The sequence below is a fragment of the Myxocyprinus asiaticus genome, chromosome 9 (assembly GCF_019703515.2).
Source record: "Myxocyprinus asiaticus isolate MX2 ecotype Aquarium Trade chromosome 9, UBuf_Myxa_2, whole genome shotgun sequence".
Lineage (NCBI taxonomy): Eukaryota > Metazoa > Chordata > Actinopteri > Cypriniformes > Catostomidae > Myxocyprinus > Myxocyprinus asiaticus.
In genome coordinates this window covers 5,592,321-5,615,610 of record NC_059352.1, presented here as the reverse complement: position 1 = coordinate 5,615,610, position 23,290 = coordinate 5,592,321, and the positions used below count along the sequence as shown (strand labels likewise).

Genomic DNA, 23,290 nt, shown 5'->3' with positions numbered 1-23,290 from the left:
TAAGTAATGCAATTACTTTTCAGACAGAGCAGTTAGTACAGTAATCTAATTACACTGTAGAAGATGTAATTACTAGTTAGTAATTAATTACTTTTTTTAGAGTAACTTACCCAACACTGCCAACAATTGAGCAGGAACATAAAGAGAAAAAGCCCTTACCTCTGTCAACCTAATAATTATTTTTCAGTCTTACAGGAATATGGAGCAAAGTGATATTGACGAGGGGTTATATTCTCGACAACTGTAAGTGTGCAGTTAAATACTCATATTAAACATGCAACTTAACTTTCTCTATGACTTCATTTTGTGATGTCTATTTTTAGGAGCATATAGTACAGCTGCATGCATTTTATAAAGACACTTGTCTTTGACTTGACTGGTATTGGTCCAAAGTTAAAGTTTGTTGTCGTTCTTGCTTGATCACGTTCTTGTAAGATAGTCACATTTTTGTAACATGATTAGAAAGAAATGAAACAGAGGCTACTATCATAAAGAGACAAAATAGTACACTGTTCCCTTACATAATTTTTTACTGTCACACAAAATAAGTATGGGTGATTGGGGCTGGATGTCACACTTTTTGCTCTAGTGAATATTTCTCAGGTAAGGTGTTTGTTTGAAAGTGAATTTCTTTATAGACACATAACTTTAAGACTTAAAAAAAAGTTTTGGCAATTGAACATTTCCACCGTTAATACCCAGGAAGAAAAGATACAGTTCATTTAACACATGTGACCTTTTGTGACAACATGCCCCAATAGCAAACTTGTCATTGAAGCAATCTTCTATAAATTCTCTCATCATTTACTCACCCTCATGCCATCCCAGATGTGACTTTCTTTCTTCTGCAGAACTCAAACAAAGATTTTTAGAAGAATATTTCAGCTCTGTAGGTCCTTACAATGCAAATAAATGGGGTCCAAAACTTTGAAGCTCCAAAAGAGCACATAAAGATATCATAATAGTAATCCATATGACTCCAGTTGTTTAATCCATGCCTTTTGAAGCGATCTAATCAATTTTGGGTGAGAACAGACCAAAATGTAACTCATTCTTCACTGTACATCATGTCTAGGCATGATCATGATTTCATTCTTGATTACACTTCCTAGTGCTTGACACATGCACAGAGCACTAGATGGCTCTAGGAAGTGTAACTGAGCTTGAAATCGTGATCGCCAATGAGAATGCTGATTATAAGATTTATAGCAAAAAAGGAGTTGCATTTTCGTCTGTTCTCAAAATTAAAAGTGATTGGATCGCTTCAGAAGACATGGATTAAACCACTGGAGTTGTATGGATTACTTTTATACTGCCTTTGTGCTTTTTGAAGCTTCAAAGTTTTGGTCACCATTCACTTGCATTGTATGGACCTACAAAGCTGAGATATTCTACAGAAGAAAGAAAGTCATACACAACTTCTGGGATGGCATTAGGGTGAGTAAACAATGAGAGAATTTTCATTTTTGGGTGAACTATTCCTTTAAATAATTGTAAAACAAAAATCTGATTAAATACAGTTTTAAACTAGGTATTAGAAATCATCAAACAAAACCACTACTATATAAAAACAAGCATTTGAGTAACTGAACTTTTCACTCTAAACCTTGTAGTTACTGAAATATAGCTATTGTGACAACTAGCCCCGGTCTCCCTAATATAAAAAAAAAATCACATATAGCAAAGATTGAACCTAACATTTTGGATTCCAGATGTTTGTAAAGCTCAAAAGTATTCTCACCCAAAATCATAATCAACATTTCGAGGTCAAATGATTTAGCTGGGAAATTTTTACTTTATCAACTTTACAATATTTAATCTCACAACAGGTATGTGATTGACCATGATGCGATGCGTCGAATGGGAAAGGCTGATGTCCTCATCGCTGGAATGAGAGGTCTTGGCGTGGAGATCGCCAAGAATGTGATCCTGGCTGGGGTCCGATCAGTCACCATCCAGGACGAAGGAGTGGTGGAGTGGCGAGATCTGTCTTCCCACGTAATTAGACCTTCCCATGTTATTAAAGGGATAGTTCTGCCAAAATGTAAAATTCTGTCATCATTTATTCATCCTTATGACATTCCAAACCCAAATGACTTTCTTCTGTCGAACACAAAAAGTAGATGTTTTGCAGAATTTCCATGCTGCTCTTTTCCATACATATACATTGAGAATGGGGACAGGGCTGTTGAGCTCCAAAATGACAAAAACGCACCATAAAAGTAGTCTGTATGCACTATATTTTAAAGGGATAGTTCCCCCAAAAATGACAATTCTCTTATCTTTTACTCACCCTTGTGCCATGGTGTGTATGACTTCCTTTTTTCAGCAGAACACATATGAAGATTTTTAGAAGAATATCTCAGCACTGTAGGTCCTTAAAATGCAAGTGAATGGTGACCAGAACTTTGAAGCCCCAAAAATCACATAAAGGATTCATAAAGTAATCCATACGACAACAGTGGTTGAATCTATATCTTCAGAAGTGCATCTTCACATCAGAAAGTGAAAGTGGAGATTTAGAGTAAAAAAAGGACTTGCATTTTAAATGGTTTCTCACCCACATCTATCATATCGCTTCTGAAGATATGGATTTGACCATTGGAGACATATTAATTAATTTTATGCTGCCTTTGTGCTTTTTGGGGATTCAAATGTCTGGTCACCATTCACTTGCATTGTAAGGACCTACAGAGCTGAAATATTCTTCTAAAAATCTTCGTTTGTGTTCTGCAGAAGAAAGTCACACACATCTGGGATGGCATGAGGATGAGTAAATGATGAGAAAATTTAAATTTTTGGGTGAACTATCCCTTTAAGCTTGTGCGAGGAACAGACTAAAATTGAATTAGTTATTGGCATGAAAATGTTCCTTTTTGCTGGTGTTTTCGTGCCAAATTGTTGATACGCTTGATGCCAAGCGGCATTGGTTATTGCTTGTGTGGTGAGCAGCAATTGCGTTGCACCAAATTTTTAAGGGGTCATGAAGTGCTTTTTTAAAGAATATTATTATCTTCCCTGAGGTCCAATGATAATGTTATTAAAGTTACAATTTAGTAATATATGATCTTTTCCACCCTGTTTTTGTTCCTCTGTCTGAAATGCTCGGTTTTGGCCTAAGCGCCTCCTTAAAACTTCAACGTAATCACCCACTGTTATGATTGGCTAATATTATGCAGCCCCTCAAATTCAGCAAAATCAATCAGAAGAGAATCAACCTCGACATTATAAAACTATATTTCAGGGTTTACACACAACACACATCCAACATATTGCATCTGAATATATTAAACTGTTCATCTCAAGCACAACTGTTAACACTCAGCACCATAAACTATCGAACAGTCATGACATTTGAAATATTCATGAATGAATCAGTTTACTTACGTTTTTGAAGTGTTTTTAACTGCCCCATCCTTCCATAACAGTTCCTTTGCAAAGCTTGAATCGTATGTTGTCTGATCACAAGAAATCAATGCTGACGTGAGTCGAAAAACTGCACATACATATTCCAAAGAGCGGTGATATTACACACATACATACTGAAGGCGCGCTGAGGCGCACATCGCCTGAAACACACCGAAACGGTCAAAGACGTCCATCGTCAAAGACATCCTTTGTCAAAAACGTCCTATGTTTACATACACCAACAATTAAAAATAGCGTAGATGGGTGAAAGAATGCATCCACGATGCATTTGTGCTCAAATAAACGAGGCAGCAGCTGAGTGAGAAAATTGCTTCTCCCTTTCAGAGTTGTAACTTGACACTGCATCTTTTAAAGCGGCGAGATACATGACAGTGGTCAAAGAGTCTGTGTAGTTCATGTTTATATTAGGGCTGAAATGATTAATGATAAAAAAATAAAAAATTGTCGACAAAATTTGAATTGTCGAATAGTCGTTTGATCTCATTTAGCACAACATGAGATCATTTGAAATGCTAATGATGATGAGGGAGAGCAGCACTTCAGCTCGTGCTTGATTGAGGAGAGGAAGAAAGAACAGCTCACAGTCCAGATGCACTCCAAACTTTCCAAACAGATTAAGGTGATGTAGATCACAGTACTGTCATGACATGAAATAAAGCAGAGCTGTACATGGCGTTTTGCTGAAGCAAAACTTGCCGGTCAGAGCGTCTAAAAAGGAAACACTCCGGCATTATATCTTTAATGCATCCTTTATTAAAGTTAAAATAATAAGGAAGCAGTTTTGTATAAGTAAGCACAAACTCCGAAATTGGCATTCTCTATGCGGTCAGAGCCGCTTATATGAGTCGCATGAGAGAGTTTCAAACTTCTCCCAGCTGATACACTGTCTTGCGTGGAGACACTCATCCCTCGCGTGCGTTTGCTGCAGCTACATTATAACGTGATGGATCGCGATGTAGCGAATCATAATATATTTGTCACGGTGTGTATCTTATCCTGAAAACAAAATCGGCGATACACAGCTCTATTAAGAAGAAAGAGTTTGTTTTTTGTGAGTTAAAAATGGATCGAAATCAAGTGACCAAAAAGGTGAGAGCCTTAGCCCATTGTACAATGCAAAACAAATGGTTTTGATTTGTCTTTTTTGGTTTGTTTCCCAATATAAATATCTAAAACCCCTTACGTACATTTACTTTAGAAGCTATACTGCAGAAGATAAAAATGTTATTGGAGAATGTTGAATATAATATTTAAATATTTTTAAATATCTAAAAATCCTTAAAACATGATACATTTACCTGGGATGCAATATATAAGATATTTAGACTTGCTTTCAGAGAATGTATCTTGAATATATGTATATTTAGTAATTACTGCACTGGCAGAAGTATAAACAAGTGAAAAAATACACTTAAATAGAAAAACACTTATAGGCCTATTCAAGATACATTCTCTGAAAGCAAGTCTAAATATCTTCTATGTTGCTTCTCAAGTAAATGTTTATTCCTGTTAGGATTTTTAGATAATTCTAAATGGAAAACAAGACAAAAACACTTGATAACAATAGGATATTCTTGCAGTGATTTTTAAAAAATGAATAAAATAATAAAAATTAAGTATTTTTCCCCTTTAATTCAGTGAATGTCATTTAGAGGTATTTTTTAAAAGATACTTTTGTCCTCTTTATTGTTAGTAAGCATGTTTAATACAACCTTTTAAGTCGAGGCACAAGCTGAATAATCGGTTAAGAGCTAATGATTAATCGTTGCAATAATCACCTGAATAGTCGAATAATCGTTCTAATAATCGATAGATTAGTCGATTATCAAAATAATCGTTAGTTGCAGCCCTAGTTTATATACAAAATAATTCAAAATAGTCCAGATGGGTCCACCAATGGGCGGGGCCAAGGGTGCGATGACGCATGTTGTGTGATGTGTAAATACAAATGAGCAATGTGTTGTGACGTCATTAACACAGATTTCAAAATGAGATGTTTCAGCAGGGTGGCAAATATAAATGCTCTTTTTAGACTGGGAAGGAAGTTTTGGGTTCTGAAATTTACAGTATGTTTTTATAGTACATTTACTTCTTATATGTCTAAATATCAAGGAAAATTTGATTCTCCATTTCATTTTTTAGTTCAATAATGTCCTTATTCTTTTGAATTGTATGGAAAATATCCTCTTCTTCCATGGAAGAAAGAAATAATAAAGGTTTGAAGCGATATGAAGGTGTGTAAATGATGACTGAATTGTTGTTTTTTTTTTTTTGTTTTTGTTTTTTAGCAAACTATTCCTTTTATATATAAAAATGTAAACTTATTTAGGGGTGATGTACATGTGTCCATTAGAAAGCATATATTTGAACTGTATTTTATTATGAAGGATCCAGCATTGCAGAGATAATCGCTAACAATCCAAATGAATCACTTTTGTGAATGTTAACATGAAATTCTCCCTGTAGTTTTACTTGAAAGAAACTGATGTGGGTCAGAACAGGGCCTTGTGCTCTGAGAAACAGCTCTCAAGTCTGAACGTCTATGTTCGAGTGTCTGCAAGGACTGACAAACTCAGCGAGGACTTCCTGAGCCAGTTCCAGGTGTGTTGGGATTTCTGCTCTCACATGTCCATTCAACAAAGTCTTTGACTCTCCTTGTGGTTGACTGTATTTATTTTAATAGGTTGTGGTGCTTACAAATTCACCCTTTGAGGAGCAGCAATGCCTGGGAACTTTTTGTCACTCAAACAATATAAAGTTTATTGTGGCTGACACCAGAGGACTTTTTGGGTAAGAAGAGCTACTTCCTATGAATCAACAAAAAAAAAGACGACTTTTCATTACTGCAGTTAGAGTTCACAAAAGTAGCAACATGAAAATAAACAAAACATTGAAGGCATCGTGCAGTCAGTTGGACTAGTTGGACTGGTCAGTTGCATACTTGTGAATGCACTAGTGTTATGTATTTCAATAGTGTTTGGAAGCACATACATTTGAGAGTGTAGAAAAAGAGTATGCCATATTACCATGCCATAACATTATGTCTGGATAACACAGACCCCTTTGTTGCATACTAACTGAACTGAAAGTGAACTTTTTGTCTTACGACGCAGAGGGATATTATTAGCCGTAAAGCACATACTACTCACACTTTGAAAATATGCCAAAAAAGTAAATCATATGGGCACCTTTACCAGTTTATTTACTATGGTTTGGCACAAATGTAATCTAATCTTGCATTCAAGACTTTTAGATTATAGTACGCAAATTAAGATGCAATTTTGTTTTTTCAAGGGACAGGTACTATTTATTAATATAGTCTTCATTTATAATGATTAAAATTGTCCTAAATCAGATGTTTTCTGTGTTTGGTTTACAGACAGTTGTTCTGTGACTTTGGAGAATCATTTGAGGTTAGAGACACAAATGGAGAAATGCCAGTCTCAGCCATGATTGCTCATATCAGCAAGGTGACAGCTCAAAAATCACATTTTCACTTTCTGTTTGATCCTTCTTAAAGCTTAAGTGTGTAATTTCTGGCCACTAGCTGCCATTGTTTGACATGATGTATCCATATATATTAATAGCCTGTATTTTAGGGAATACATGTAATATGAGTTTTAAAAATATGATATGGTCCACATTAGGGGAATCCAGGTGTTGTGACTTGCACAGATGAAGAAAGCCATGAATTCAATGATGGCATGTTGGTGACCTTCTCTGGGGTTCAAGGCATGACGGAACTCAACAGCCATGCCCCCATTGAGATTAAAGTGAGGGGTAGGTGTGATATAATAATAAACTATATATATATACATATATATATATATATATATATATATATATATATATATATATATATATATATATATATACAGTTGTGCTCAAAAGTTTGCATACCCTTGTAGAATTGGTAATATATGTACCATTTTTAAAGAAAACATGAGTGAGCAGGCAAAACACATTTATTTTATTTCTTATGGGATTCATATTCAACTGTAGGTTATAACAGAATGGCACAATCATAAAACAAAACATGGCAACAAAGAAAAAAAATGAAATGACCCCTGTTCAAAAGTCTGCATACCCTTAGATCTTAATACTGTGTATTGCCCCCTTTAGCATCAATGGCAGTGTGCAGTCTTTTGTAATAGTTGTCTATGAGGCCACAAATTCTTGCAGGTGGTACAGCTGCCCATTCGTCTTGGCAAAATGCCTCCAGGTCAAGCAAAGTCTTTGGTCATCTTGCATGAACCACACGTTTGAGATCTCCCCAGAGTGTCTCGATGATATTAAGGTCAGGAGACTCTGATGGCCACTCCAGAACCTCCACCTTTTTCTGCTGTAACCACTGGAGGGTCAACTTGGCCTTGTGCTTAGGGTCATTGTCGTGCTGGAAAGTCCAAGCGCAGCTTTTGTGCAGAAGAATGCAAATTGTCTGCCAGTATTTTCTGATAACATGCTGCATATACCATACATTTTTACAAGACTCCTCGTGCCTTTAGAGCACACACACCCCCAAAACATCAGTGAGCCACCACCATGCTTCACCGTGGGGATGGTATTCTTTTCCCTCTCCAAACATAGTGCTTATGGTTGTGACCATAAAGCTCTATTTTGGTCTCATCACTCCAAATTACAGTGTGCCAGAAGCTGTGAGGCGTGTCAAGGTGTTGCCGGGCATATTGTAACCGGGCTTTTTTGTGGCATTGGCGCAGTAAAGGCTTCTTTCTGGCAACTCGACCATGCAGCTTATTTTTATTTAAGTATCATTATATTGTGCTCCTTGAAACAACCACACCGTCTTTTTCCAGAGCAGCCTGTATTTCTCCTGAGGTTACCTGTGGGTTTTTCTTTGTATCCTGAACAATTCTTCTGACAGTTGTGGCTGAAATCTTTTTTGGTCTACCTGACCTTGGCTTGGTATCAAGAGATCCCTGAATTTTCCACTTCTTAATAAGTGATTGAACAGTACTGACTGGCATTTTCAAGGCTTTGGATATCTTTTTATATCCTTTTCCATCTTTATAAAGTTCCATTACCTTGTTACGCAGGTCTTTTGACAGTTCTTTTCTGCTCCCCATGGCTCAGTATCTAGCCTGCTCAGTGCATCCACGTGAGAGCTAACAAACTCATTGACTTTTTATACACAGACACTAAATGCAATTTAAAAAGCCACAGATGTGGGAAATCAACCTTTAATTGCCATTTAAACCTGTGTGTCACCTTGTGTGTCTGTAACAAGGCCAAACATTCAAGGGTATGTAAACTTTTGATCAGGGCCATTTGGGTGATTTCTGTTATCATTATGATTTAAAAAGGAGCCAAACAACTATGTGATAATAAATGGCTTCCTATGATCACTATCCTTAAATAAAAGACAGTTTTTTTGCACGATCAGTCATATTTTCAAAATCAATGCCAAAATTTCACAGTTTCTGCCAGGGTATGCAAACTTTTGAGCACAACTATATATATATATATATATATATATATATATATATATATATATATATATATATATATATATAAATATATACATATGCAAAATGGAGAGTTGATAGTTTAAATAGTGGATTGGGATTGCAATAGCACATATTTATGGAAGCTGAGGAGTGCCAATTAAAAAAGAATAAAGGAATAAATGGTCAATCTATTAATTTGAAAATAAAAATGTGAATAAACCAAATTATAAATTGACAAATAAATAGGCACATTTAAATGTGTTTATTTAATTCACATTTAAAAATGTAATTATATTTAACAATAAAATTGTGCATTCATAAATTGTGTATTTAATTCATTTTTAAAATGCAATTAAATTTAACAATAAAATAGCACATTAAAGGAATAGTTCACCCAAAAATGAAAATTTGCTGATAATTTACTCACCCTCAGGCCATCTAAGAGTTTCTTTCTTCATCAAAACAGAATTTAAGACTTTTAGGATTTCATTTAATCAGAAACTATGGTTACCATGGTATGGTTCATTCATTTGTGAATAAAAGTTTCAACAGAACAGAAAAAAAAACAATATATTAGTCAAGCTGACTATTATTCATCGTACTCATGTCTTTCTATTTATTTAGGATTGGACTGTGAAAAATTACATGCATAACATACAACAGTAGGCTGCAGAGCGATTGTTTGTAAGCAACACTTTGATAGACAGTACTCATTTATTTCTACTCATGTTCAACGTTACATCAATTCTTAACTATTTTCCTAACTTGGAAAAAAGTGCTTTTCGTCTTATGAATTTTTTTTTTTGCGAATTTCACTTAAACTGTGGGTGCCACATGAGGATGTCGTCTTAATATAAGCGACTTATTACTTTGAACTTGCCCGTAAAACGCGTTGTTGGCACTCCTCTCTTCACCTTTCTTATATAAAACCAAGACAAACAAATTAATTGTGGAAGTTGTCATCTTTATGTTTGGCTAGTTGTATATGTTAATGACGGTGTCATGAAAAATGTTGAGCTGAGTAACCCATTGACCGCAGCACCTGACAGCACTCTCGCCTCGCCTGATTTCACGTAGAAAGAGAGCGTGCCTATCAAATTATATTGTGGAAAAAAGCCGAAAGACAGTCTTGGCGAGCGCAACAGCGTGGAAGTGTGCTCTGAACAGAGCGCATGTGCTCTTAGCAATTTAAGTTGCACTTACTAAGGAAATAATTACACTAATATTAAAATGCATTGCGATCCAACATGTTGGCTATGTGACTTAATTTGAGTCGCGACCCATAGTTGAAGAAATGCTGCTTTAGGCTAAACATTTTCTGAATAAAAATGATCAAAAACAACAAGTGTTTTATCCCCTCTCTCCACCTTTACTGCTGGAATTGTGTGAAATGAAGCCATGTCACTTAAAAGGTATAACTTAAGTGAAAGAAAAAAATAATTTCTGGTTGTGTAAGTGAACAGCAGTATCACTTTATCAAGCTATATAAATAGAAACTGTTTAGTAAAGTTTTATCGAATCCCAGTGGTTGTGGATGATCCAGGTACAGTATATGGGGGGTTTGTTCACAAATATGGCAAAGAGAGCGGTCAAAGAGTAAAGTCATTTGAAATAGATTAATAACTGGAAGGTCTGGCTGCACAGAGAAGCATTTGCTTCAGGTAGGATCTAGCGGCCGCTGCAGCCCGGAGGTCTGGCGTTGTTCTTCATCTGCTCTGTACCTCACGCAGGTGGAGCGTGAGCATGGCGGCCGCATGCTTTCAGTCAGTGGTGCGGATAGGATCTGTTGACGGCATTGTGGTTACCTGCTCCCTTCCTGGACACGTACCACTGTGCACGTTCGGGGAGGGCTGTGCTCTGCATTTAACTGCAGCAATGACAAGTTACCATTAATTTCTGATACGACTCAACGTACGTTTCTTTTGCACAGGCTTCATAGACCACGTGACCCTCTATCAATAGCCGTCCAATGACAGACCTTCTTACATCTCCTTCGAGTGGAATGTGGGAGAGGGGGTGTGTCTTAAAACTGAGTCGAAAGTTCTGCATTTTTAAACTTGATTGTCAAATGGATAATTAAATGCCAAAGTAAAATGAAAAAGAAAAGCCAAAGTAAAATAAAAAAGCTACTGGCAAATAGATGAAGAAAAGCAATTGCCAAATGCTTTTTTAAAACGCAATTTAAAAGGTGCATTTAAAAATGACTTATTAATGTTCTATTTTATTGTTACATTTAATTGCATTTTAAACATGAATTAAATACCTGATTTATTAATGCAAAATTTTATTGTTAAATAATTGTATTTTTGAACATGAATTAAATAAACACATTTAAATGCGTCTATTTATTTGTCCATTTATAAATTGGTTTAATTAGTCACATTTTTATTTTCAAATGAATAGATTGATTAATTATTTTTTTAATTGGCACCCCTCAGCTTCAGCAGGTATGGATTTGCAAATTGAAAAAGAAAAGGAAAAGTCAAACAATCTTGAAAAGCAATTGGCAAATGAATGAAGAAAAGCAACTGCCAAATGCTTTTTTTAAACGCACTTTAAAAGGTGCATTAAAAAATTACATATTAATGTGCTGTTTTATTGCTAAATATAATTAAATTTTTAAACATACATTAAATAAACACATTTAAATGTGTCTATTTATTTGGCCATTTATAAATTGGTTTATTCACATTTTTATTTTCAAATTAATAGATTGATGATATATTCCTTTATTCTTTTTTAATTGGCACTCCTTGGCTTCCATACACGTTAAGCCAAAAACTATGTAAACCTTACCCCTCTTTTCCTGACTTGTATTTTAGACAAATACTCCTTCAGTATTTGTGACACTTCCAACTTTTCGGACTATGTGAAGGGCGGTGTGGCAACTGAAGTCAAACAACCGGAGATCCTTAGCTTTGTAAGTATAATCTAGAATTTATGTCTTAATTTAAGAGTAATTTCTTATACAGTTGACATGATGGCGAATGTTTCTGAAATTTGTCTGTGTGGGGACTTGGTTGTGACATAAATCCAATCTTTCTGAGGAATATTCTGGGTTAAACGCAAGTTTAACATCAGGGACACATACTATAACCAGAAGTTCATCCACCCAGAAAAGAGGTCCCTCCTAAAAATGATGATTTAGAAAACTTTTAAGCTCAAATAATGAAACATTTCTTACTGAATCATGTATTTAAGTGGTAAAACATTATAAGTGGTGCTTATTATCCCTCCGGTATGCTGGCTCCATAGACTTCCATTGTAAGTGCATTACTGGATACTTGTTTTTACAAACTGAGGGCCAAGTCAAAATTATGCAGCTTGGGAATTGGTACCATGTCACAGAGCCAATAGAGTTTAAGTTTAGCCAAGAATATTCCTTGCTTTAGAAAAATGAAATTACTCATGACTCTCCTGCTAGTTGCAATTATAGCGAAGTGACTCAGGTGATATTTCTCATGCTCACAGAAACCTTTCAGTGTGGCAATGGAAGAAGTGCTTATAGATCCGGAGCTTGTGGAGATGACAGACTTTGGCAAAAAACAAAGACACCTGTCTCTGCACTTGGCTTTCAAGGCCCTGCATCGATTCTCTCAGGAATACGGCCGAACACCCCGTCCTAGATCTCAGGTCAGTGAATAAATGACACCTCGGCAGTATGCAACCAAAAATGAAAATTCTGTCATAATTTGCTCACCCTCATGTTGTTCCAAACCAGAATGATTTTCTGTCGTCGTGGAACACAAAAGATGTTAGGCACTATGCAGTCTCAGTCACTATTCCTTTTCATTGTATGGAAAAGTGGCTAATGTCAAATTCATTTAGGTGTTTTATAACTAATATATATATATATATATATATATATATATATATATATATATATATATATATATATATATATATATATATATATATATTTAAGCAATATCACATGAGCAAGAGTGCGAAATGGCCCTACATCAGCACTGCTGTGATTCGGCCGCAGGTATAGGTAATCGCAGCAGTGCTGATTTAGGGCCATATAGCATGATTGCGAGTGTGATATTTCTTATATACAGCAGTTCAATGAACAAGTACATTTAAAAAAATTTGGCAAAACTGAGTATGGTCATAAAAATGCATTTGTGCATGGATCTACTTTATTACGTGACGGATCAGAATCTGCTGATGCTGGTTCAAACCAAATGATGTGTCCAAGCCTTCGATAGTAATTCAGAAATTTCAGTTCAGAAATAGTATCACGGCTTGTGCTGTTTCTACCAAGTTATTAGATAAACAAGGATGGATGTGTGTGTGTTTGTGTGTGTGTGTGTATGTGTGAGTGTGAGAGAGAGAGAAAGAGAGAGAGAGAGAGATGGAGCGTGTGCGATCACCTGTTGCCACTCCCAAGCAGAGATGCTGTCAGCTTTCTGAAGATCAGTTTTCTCAGTGGTAAAATAGCCGTCCAAGTGGGGGTATTCCTCTCTATTTCGCGGTAGCCGGTGCACAAGAGTCATTCACTATAGAGACCGCAATGTCCTCCACCATATTAAACAGTATTTATCCAATGTGGAAATCCAATTTCCACATTGGATCCAATGAGGCCCTGTTAACCAATCCGGTAAGAGGTAAGCGCACTGAGTTCTGTAATTAATCAGTCTGTTGTGTTTCTCTGCTGAGATGAGCCATAATGCTGAAGTTGTTTGTTTAAAGCCGTTTAAAGCTATTTCCTAGCTTTAGAAGTGTAGTAGCGATCACGGAGCGCTGTTGTATGTAAACAGCGGCTGACGCGGCTTCACTTCACGTCACAAACTGGCTCATATTACACACAAAAATGATCTTTTGCCACAACCTGCTGGCTAACATATGTAATGTAAAAAAAAAAAAAAGACAAACAATAGCTCTTAACACATATGCACTGCTCTTACACTTTAGTTTAGAATGGCACGAACACAAGCAGAGTGATACACACACAGTGATGTCAGACCATCAGTGCTCATGGAATGTCTCTCGTCCAATCAGATTCGAGGACCGGAACTAACTGTTGTATATATATATATATATATATATATATATATATATATATATATATATATATATATAATATAAAATAAGAATAAATTATTCACATTTTAGTAACATATCTTTAGCCTGATTATTAGGCCTGGGATCGATGACTTTTTCACGCATCGATAAGCAGAACATTTTCCAGATGATAATCGATATACTGTATATCTGCATTTTTTTCAGATAGAAATACAGCTAATCATTGCACAAATGTTTTTGTCTCTTTATACATATTTCTCAACACAACTTTGGTGAAGACGTGCGTCCTTCAGTATTAAATTCAGTAAATGTTATATCACCCCCTTGTGGATTCCCAAAGCTATTATGCCAGACTACATTAAAGAGATAGTTCACCCAAAAATGAAAATTCTTTCATCATTTGCTCACTTTCATGTCATCCCAGATGTGTATGAATTTCTTCTGCTGAACGTAAACGAAGATTTTTAGAAGAATTTTTAAGCTCTGTTGGTTCTTACAGTGCAAGTGAATGGTGGCCAGACCTTTGAAGCTCCAACAATCACATAAAGGTTGCAGAAAAGTAATCCCTCTGACTATAAATCTCCATTTTCACTTTCAGAATGTGAAAGAATGTGAAAGTGAAAGTGGAGATTTATAGTAAAATAAAAAGACTTAAATATTGATCTGTTTCCCACACACATCTATCATATTGGTTCTGAATACATAGATTTAACCACTGGAGTTTTATGGATTTATGGATTACTTTTATGCTGCCTTTATGTGATTTTTGGAGCTTAAAATATCTGGTCACCATTCACTGACCTACAGAGCTGAGATATTCTTCTAAAAAATCTTCTTTTGTGTTCAGTAGAAGAAAGAAAGTCATACAGTACACATCTAGGATGGCATGAGGGTGAGTAAATGATAAGAGAATTTGAATTTTTGGGTGAACTATCCCTTTAAACGGATGGCCAACTGACAGTGAATTGGAAAGCACACAAATTAGGCTCCTAATTTAAATGTTGGCTAATGTTAATATATCGATACCTCAAAAAATTATAGAGAAAATAACGTGCCAGTCAATAACTGGAGTATTGATATTTTATGACATTCCTACTGATTATAATGTATATCACCTGTGTGTTTTTGCTGCCCTCTAGGCCGATGCTGAATTGCTGCTCGCTATTACGAAAAAGATTTGTGCAGCTGCAGAGTTTAACGAACTTGATGAAGACACTGTGCGGAAATTATCCCTGGTTGCCAGCGGTGATCTTGCACCTGTCAATGCGTTCATTGGTGGGCTGGCTGCTCAGGAGGTGGTGAAGGTGAGATGAAGAGTTGAGAAACAAAGAACAGATTGAAAATATGGACCGATAACAGCTATTAATTATATTTTAAGATTTCAGTGATTTCAAAGCACTGTTATGGAAATTTCTGTAGTGAATCAAAATTTTTCTAGGTATGCTCAGCTCTAAAATATTTCCTCAGCTAGAAACTAAAGTGATTTAAAAATACTTATTTGTCAATCACAAATTACTGGAACTGTTATGGAAATTCATTAATCTAAATCCATTGAATTCTCTAGGGCTGCCCCCGACCAAAGATTTTCCTAGTCGACTATAAGTCGTTAGTTTAAGCCATTAGACTTAAACTACTTAAACTACTTACTTAAATATATATATTTTTGGGGGGCATCAGAAAATGGTTTGAGTTCCAGGGCTGAGACAGAATGTTATAAGTGACATTGCTAACACTGTACTACATTACAGAGAAATACTAAACCATAATAATGAGCCTTTAAAATATTAATTTTACAAGCGCACACGAAGCGAGCCGCAACGACACCGGTAAAATGGTAATGATTCTGAATATGTTGGAAAAACCAGCAAGGAGACTGTCTGAACATTTTGTTAATTTATAGAGAGAAATGCACATTAGGGTTGTGCTGACAGACGATGATCTCGGGGATCGAGGATGGTCAGAGTGATCGCCAATAGCTGATGCCTTTGACGATGTCAAGACGATATTTGGCTCATTTTCCCATTAATGTATTAAATGATTATTATTATTAGGCTATTATTATTATCAAATTAATATTACAAATAATTTGCCCATAGACTCACACACGCGCTTGAAGAAACACACTTTATTATATTATTAAGAACAGATGACAGAAAAGCCATGTATGCGTATGTATGACACGGTGTTTGTACGGTGGCATGCGCATGTAAAAGGTTCTCACTCTTTGTTTCTGTCTTCTGAATTTTTTTTGCAAAAACAGTATTGTCTATGAGTGCTGCAAATGACCTCAGACATCTCAGCTCAGGAGGTTTGGGTTCAGTTCACTTTATTTCCACAGAGCAGTTCATTATGAACGCAACTCTGCAGCCTATACATCTGTGAATAAAACATAAAATAGTACAAAAACACATTCACTTCAAACCATGATTTATCAATAATTCAGTGATTATCTTCATCATTATAATTATTATTTTTACATTTATAATTGTTTTTATGTCTTCATTTGAGTAAGTAATTTTCCGCCTGCATGTTTAGACGGATACTTGCCTGACGGTAAATGGAAAGGTGGTTACTATTTTTTTGATCACTTCGTTATTTTAATTGCTTTTTCGTTTCATTTGGAGTGCAATTTGAATTTAGAAATGTATTTGATGTGCTGAGTGAATCCAGCCAGGTCTCCTAAGCAACCAAATTGGCCCAGTTGCTAGGGAGGGTAGAGTCACATGGGGTAACTTCCTAGTGGTCGCTATAATGTGGTTCTCGCTCTCGGTGAGGCGCGTAGTGAGTTGTGCATGGATGCCGCGGAGAATAGCGTGAAGCCTCCACATGCGTTATGTCTCCGTGGTAACGCGCTCAACAAGCCACGTGATAAGATGCATGGGTTGACGGTCTCAGATGCGGAGGCAACTGAGATTCATCCTCCACCACCCAGATTGAGTCACTACGCCGCCACGAGGACTTGGAGTGCATTGGGAATTGGGCATTCCAAATTGGGGAGAAAAGGGGAGAAAAAGAAAAAAAGTATGAAAAAATTTATTTGATTTGTTTTTCGTTTTTTTAATAAATTAATTAAATTTTCAATGCAAAATCACTAAAGCAAGAATATTCACCGATCCCTCAGCCGGGGATTGCTGATGTAATTATATACAGTATATGTATATATACAGGTGCATCTCAATAAATTAGATTGTTGTGGAAAAGTTCATTTATTTCAGTAATTCAACTCAAATTGTGAAACTCGTGTATTAAATAAATTCAATGCACACAGACTGAAGTAGTTTAAGTCTTTGGTTCTTTTAATTGTGATGATTTTGGCTCACATTTAACAAAAACCCACCAATTCACTATCTCAAAAAATTAGAATATGGTGACATGCCAATCAGCTAATCAACTCAAAACACCTGCAAAGGTTTCCTGAGCCTTCAAAATGGTCTCTCAGTTTGGTTCACTAGGCTACACAATCATGGGGAAGACTGCTGATCTGACAGTTGTCCAGAAGACAATCATTGACACCCTTCACAAGGAGGGTAAGCTACAAACTTTCATCGCCAAAGAAGCTGGCTGTTCACAGAGTGCTGTTAACAGAAAGTTGAGTGGAAGGAAAAAGATGCACAACCAACCGAGAGAACCGCAGCCTTATGAGGACTGTCAAGCAAAATCAATTCAAGAATTTGGGTGAACTTCACAAGGAATGGACTGAGGCTGGGGTCAAGGCATCAAGAGCCACCACACACAGACGTGTCAAGGAATTTGGCTACAGTTGTCGTATTCCTCTTGTTAAGCCACTCCTGAACCACAGACAACGTCAGAGGCGTCTTACCTGGGCTAAGGAGAAGAAGAACTGGACTGTTGCCCAGTGGTCCAAAGTCCTCTTTTCAGATGAGAGCAAGTTTTGTATTTCATTTGGAAACCAAGGTCCTAGAGTCTGGAGGAAGGGTGGAGAAGCTCATAGCCCAAGTTGCTTGAAGTCCAGTGTTAAGTTTCCACAGTATGTGATGATTTGGGGTGCAATGTCATCTGCTGGTGTTGGTCCATTGTGTTTTTTGAATACCAAAGTCACTGCACCCGTTTACCAAGAAATTTTGGAGCACTTCATGCTTCCTTCTGCTGACCAGCTTTTTAAAGATGCTGATTTCATTTTCCAGCAGGATTTGGCACCTGCCCACACTGCCAAAAGCACCAAAAGTTGGTTAAATGACCATGGTGTTGGTGTGCTTGACTGGCCAGCAAACTCACCAGACCTGAACCCCATAGAGAATCTATGGGGTATTGTCAAGAGGAAAATGAGAAACAAGAGACCAAAAAATGCAGATGAGCTGAAGGCCACTGTCAAAGAAACCTGGGCTTCCATACCACCTCAGCAGTGCCACAAACTGATCACCTCCATGCCACGCCGAATTGAGGCAGTAATTAAAGCAAAAGGAGCCCCTACCAAGTATTGAGGACATATACAGTAAATGAACATACTTTCCAGAAGGCCAACAATTCACTAAAAATGTTTTTTTTATTGGTCTTATGATGTATTCTAATTTTTTGAGATAGGGAATTGGTGGGTTTTTGTTAAATGTGAGCCAAAATCATCACAATTAAAAGAACCAAAGACTTAAACTACTTCAGTCTGTGTGCATTGAATTTATTTAATTACACGAGTTTCACAATTTGAGTTGAATTACTGAAATAAATGAACTTTTCCACGACATTCTAATTTATTGAGATGCACCTGTATATATATATATATATATATATATATATATATATATATATATATATATATCGTGAACAAAACGAAGGAACAAAATGAATTTATTCACACACATGATGTATTTTCCTAGACAACGAAATACCCGACCGGTAGAAAATGCACGGATGAAGTAGGTTCTTTGCCAGAGAGATGTTGCTCTTTACAACTATTGTAAAGCCATCTTTCAAAAAGTTGAACACCACACAATTTAATCGCACTTAATTTTTTTCCAGTTTCATTTGAATTTATATTTAAAATAAATAAAAAATAATGTTCAAAGTTTGAAATCAAGGTGTCTTATTTTATTGTGTAGGCTTAACCCTAACCCTGCTTAACGAAAATTACCCCATAGTACCACCTAGCGTCCAACCAGCGGTTCGTTGGTTTGAACGTGAATAATTCATTACCACATGGACCAGCCATGTAAACGATCATGTCTGTCCGTCACTGACTGCATGATTTTGCCACTTCCTGTGGAGTTTTTGTTTTCTGCGACCAACCGACCAATCAAAACTTGGTCGACCAAGACTCTTCTCATCGATTAACGTATAGTCGACTATTAGGGAGCAGCCCTAGAATTCTCTTAAAAAGTTTAATAGTTTGTTAATTATTGCATGTTTATGAAATCCTTTAGGCTTGCAGTGGTAAATTCACTCCTCTCAGACAGTGGCTGTACTTTGATGCGCTGGAATGCCTGTCTGACGAAGAAGAGGGTGCGGAAGGTGTCCTGACTGAAGATGATTGTGCTCCTGTAAGGGACCATTCTACATCTCATGAAAAAAAAAAAAGACCTGACACAAATTTCATTTGTGATTTGTTTGTGAAGAACATAGTAGTATAGGCAGCATAAAGTAATGGCAGAGTATGTGTTGTGTCTGTAATTCCATCTTTCTCCTCTGTGCTGCAGAGAGACAGTCGATATGATGGACAGATCGCTGTGTTTGGATCTGCTTTTCAAGACAAATTGAAGACCCAGAATTATTTCCTGGTGAGTGCATTTCTCCAGTTTCACCAGCAGACATAACCCTCACTGCAAAGCTGTTACAGTCATCCAAGTCCAACCAAGGATGTAGTTTACTGATGTCTAATGGTTAAACCTATTTGTCAGTGGTGTAGAATGTACAGGAAATAGTAGAGTCATGTGGCATTTCCTGTTGAACAATAAGGATATGTCAGCCAGAGTTTCCTGTGTGAATCACCCTGCTAATGTGGAGATTTTATTTTTTTATTTTTTATTTTTTTGAGTGTTTTTTTGGTATTACTAAAACATATATTTTTTTTTTATTTTTTAATTTTTAATTATATAAACTGCATAAACTATTATTATCAGGGTTTCCGCTGTCATTTCCACTTCCTAATATCAGGGAATTTAAAAAATGATGATTTTCAGCCCTATAAATGTCATGGAATGTAATAAAACAATTTCAATAATAATAGTAATAATAACAGTAATCTTAAATCTTAAATGTCATGGAAATTTCTATAGTGAATATATATATATATATATATACTGTATGTATTAATGTTTTTATTATTTTTTTTCCAGTGATAAATTATTTCATCAGGAGATTTTGGTTTGAGGTTATTTTTTGGTGAATATTGCTAAAATATATAATTTTTGTTATTTTTAAATTTTTTGGGTTAAAAAACTGGCACCATTTGGAGTAAATTCTAGAGACTGTTGTGCATGAAAATCCCAGCCAATCAGCAGTTACAGAAATACTCAAACCAGCCTGTCTGGCACCAACAATCATGTCCAAATAACTGAGATCAAAGCTTTACCCATTCTGATGGCTGATGTGAACATTAACTGAAGCTCCTGCCCCGTATCTGCATGATTCTATGCATTGCACTGCTGCCACACGATTGGCTGATTAGATAATCGCATGGATGATTGTTGGTGTCAGATGGGCTGGTTTGAGTATTTCTGTAACTGCTGATCTCCTGGGATTTTCACACACAACAGTCTCTAGAATTTACTCCGAATGGTGCCAAAAACAAAAACAAATCCAGTGAGCAGCAGTTCCTTGGATGGAAATGCCTCGTTGATGAGAGAGGTCAACAGAGAATGGCCAGACTGGTTAGAACTGACAAAGTCTATGGTAACTCAGATAACCACTCTGTACAATTGTGTTGAGAAGAATATCATCTCAGAATGCTATTGTGAGATGCAGGTTGGCATTGTTTTGGCGACACGAGGGGGACCTACACAATATTAGGCAGGTGGTTTTAATGTTGTGGCTCATCGGTGTGTGTGTATATATATATATATGTGTATGTGTCGTGTGTGTGTGTGTGTGTGTGTGTGTGTATATATACAGTATATATAATTATAATTATTTTTTCTAGTGATGGCTAGCTCTAAATTATTTCATCAGGAGATTTTGGTCTGTGTATTTTGTATCTTTTTTTTTTTGGTGAATTTATATGTATTTGTTATTTGCTCGTTTTTGAGTAATATAAACTGTTTAAACTATTAATATCAGGGGTTTGCTGCAATTTCCACTTCCAAATATCAGGATATTTTAAAATGATGATTTTCAGGCCTATAAATGTCATGGAATTTAATAAAATAATTTAAAAAAAAATCTTAAAATCATGTCATGTAATGGAATGACTAGTGCTTTGATGGACATTTGGAATATTCAAATGTTATGGCCAGATCTAAATTATTTCATCAGCCAGAAAAAGCTCTTTTTAAGTGCAATCTCTGTAAAATGATTTTTAAAAATCCTAATCCAGTAATCAAGAAGGATCATGGAAATGTAAAGGTGTGGGAGCTCTCGAATATAAACTATTATACAATGTTTTTGAAACAGTTGATTCCAGTATTTATTTACGTCACATGTACTGTAAAGTTATTTATTTATTCCAAATTTATTTTATGACTCTCCTCACAAAGACAATTCCAAGTACTGCACCGTATCTCAGTTATAGAGAGAAATATTGTGCAGTATTTTCAGTATATGGTCAATTCTCACTGCAATGTCTATATAATCAGGTTGGAGCTGGAGCGATTGGTTGTGAACTGCTGAAGAACTTTGCTCTGATTGGTCTGGGTGCAGGAGAGGGTGGGAACATTACAGTTACTGACATGGACTCCATTGAGCGATCAAACCTGAATCGACAGTTTCTATTCCGCTCACAGGACATTGGGGTAAGAAGAGCTTATGGTCTTTCACCCCCAAAACAACAATGCAGAAAAGGAGCAACATTATTGATTCATTTACATTTGATAAAATGGTTACAGAAAGATGTCAGTGACCATAGTTTAATGACCGTTATAAAACAGATAGTTTGGTTCCTTAAATCTGATTGAAAAAGCTGTTTTTGAAACCATTGTCAAATAGCCAATATATGCACACCTGTAACAGCACAGCAATTTAACCACTGTTTATTGCTTTATCATATTGCTGTTGCTGCCGATTTATAAAAGCGGTGATTTTAAAGTGAGTTTACCACTGTTAAAGAAATGTTCCGGGTTCAATACAAGTTGAGCTCAATTGACAGCATTTGTGGCATAATATTGATTACCACAAAAATGTATTTTGACTCATACCTCCTTTAAAAAAAGCAAAAGTCTTGGTTCCTGTGAGCCACTTATAATGGAAGTGTATGGGGCCAATTTTTGAACATTAAAATACTCACTGTTTCAAAAGTATAGCCACATGACATAAAGGATATGCCTGTAAAAATTATTTTAGTGTGTTAAAATCACTTACTAACCTTTATAGCCAATTTTAAAACTTCATTACCATGATGATGTAATGTCAGCAAACACTAAAATGACTGTGAAAATTATGATTTAAACAACTTCACAGCTCAAATAATACATGAGTTTTAACAGAAGAATTAATGCAAGTGCTTTTATAAAATTAAAAGCTTCACATTTCTGTCTTTAAACCTTCCAAAAATTGGCCCCATTCACTTCCATTGTAAGTGCCTCACTGTAACCACGATGTTTGCTTTTTTTAAAGAACAGGAGGGACGAGTTGAAACAATTTTGTGGTAATCAACATTATGCCACAAATGCTGTCCATTGAGCTTAACTTGTATTGAACCCGGAACATTCCTTTAAGGTTTAGACATGTCTTTTCATGCCATCCATAAGTTTACCCCTTAAACATGGTTAAACCGCTGAAGCACGGCATCTTCTGGCTTATTGCTTTATTATTTTTCTCTCGAATTCAGAGGCTGAAGTCAGAGGCGGCGGCAGAGTCCGCTAAAGCGATGAACCCTTACATGAACATCACTGCTCACCAGAACCGAGTGTGTCCAGAGACAGAAGAGGTCTACACTTATTCATTTTACAGTCAGCTTGATGGGGTTGCAGCTGCACTGGATAATGTGGATGCCAGTGAGTGTTAATACTGCTCAGGAATGGCCCGCTGGTCTGGGGCCAGTGCTGTGCTGTTTCTAAATGTTACATTCGTTTAATGTTTTTGGATGCCCTGCTAACTTAAACATTTGGATTTATTTGATGTTCTGATCATCATATAGTCTGATCTCATCAACATTTTGTGAACGTGGTAACATACACTATATTGCCAAAAGTATTCGCTCACCCATCCAAATAATTGAATTCAGGCGTTCCAGTCACTTCCATGGCCACAGGTGTATAAAATGA

General features: G+C 36.2%; 1 protein-coding gene across 3 annotated transcripts in view; it reads left to right on the top strand.

The window, feature by feature from the left end:
- uba7 (ubiquitin-like modifier activating enzyme 7) overlaps positions 1-23,290 on the top strand; it is a 79,521-nt gene that overhangs the window by 3,485 nt on the left and 52,746 nt on the right. For all 3 annotated transcript variants that reach the window (XM_051707084.1, XM_051707083.1, XM_051707085.1), the window contains 13 exons: positions 188-243; positions 1,830-1,998; positions 5,896-6,030; positions 6,113-6,219; positions 6,809-6,899; positions 7,077-7,209; positions 11,717-11,814; positions 12,366-12,527; positions 15,062-15,226; positions 19,298-19,414; positions 19,571-19,651; positions 21,665-21,820; positions 22,855-23,020. In XM_051707084.1, the coding sequence (XP_051563044.1) occupies positions 200-243; positions 1,830-1,998; positions 5,896-6,030; positions 6,113-6,219; positions 6,809-6,899; positions 7,077-7,209; positions 11,717-11,814; positions 12,366-12,527; positions 15,062-15,226; positions 19,298-19,414; positions 19,571-19,651; positions 21,665-21,820; positions 22,855-23,020 (1,624 nt within the window). In that variant the 5' untranslated portion in view covers positions 188-199. The remainder of the gene's footprint in view (positions 1-187; positions 244-1,829; positions 1,999-5,895; positions 6,031-6,112; positions 6,220-6,808; positions 6,900-7,076; positions 7,210-11,716; positions 11,815-12,365; positions 12,528-15,061; positions 15,227-19,297; positions 19,415-19,570; positions 19,652-21,664; positions 21,821-22,854; positions 23,021-23,290) is intronic.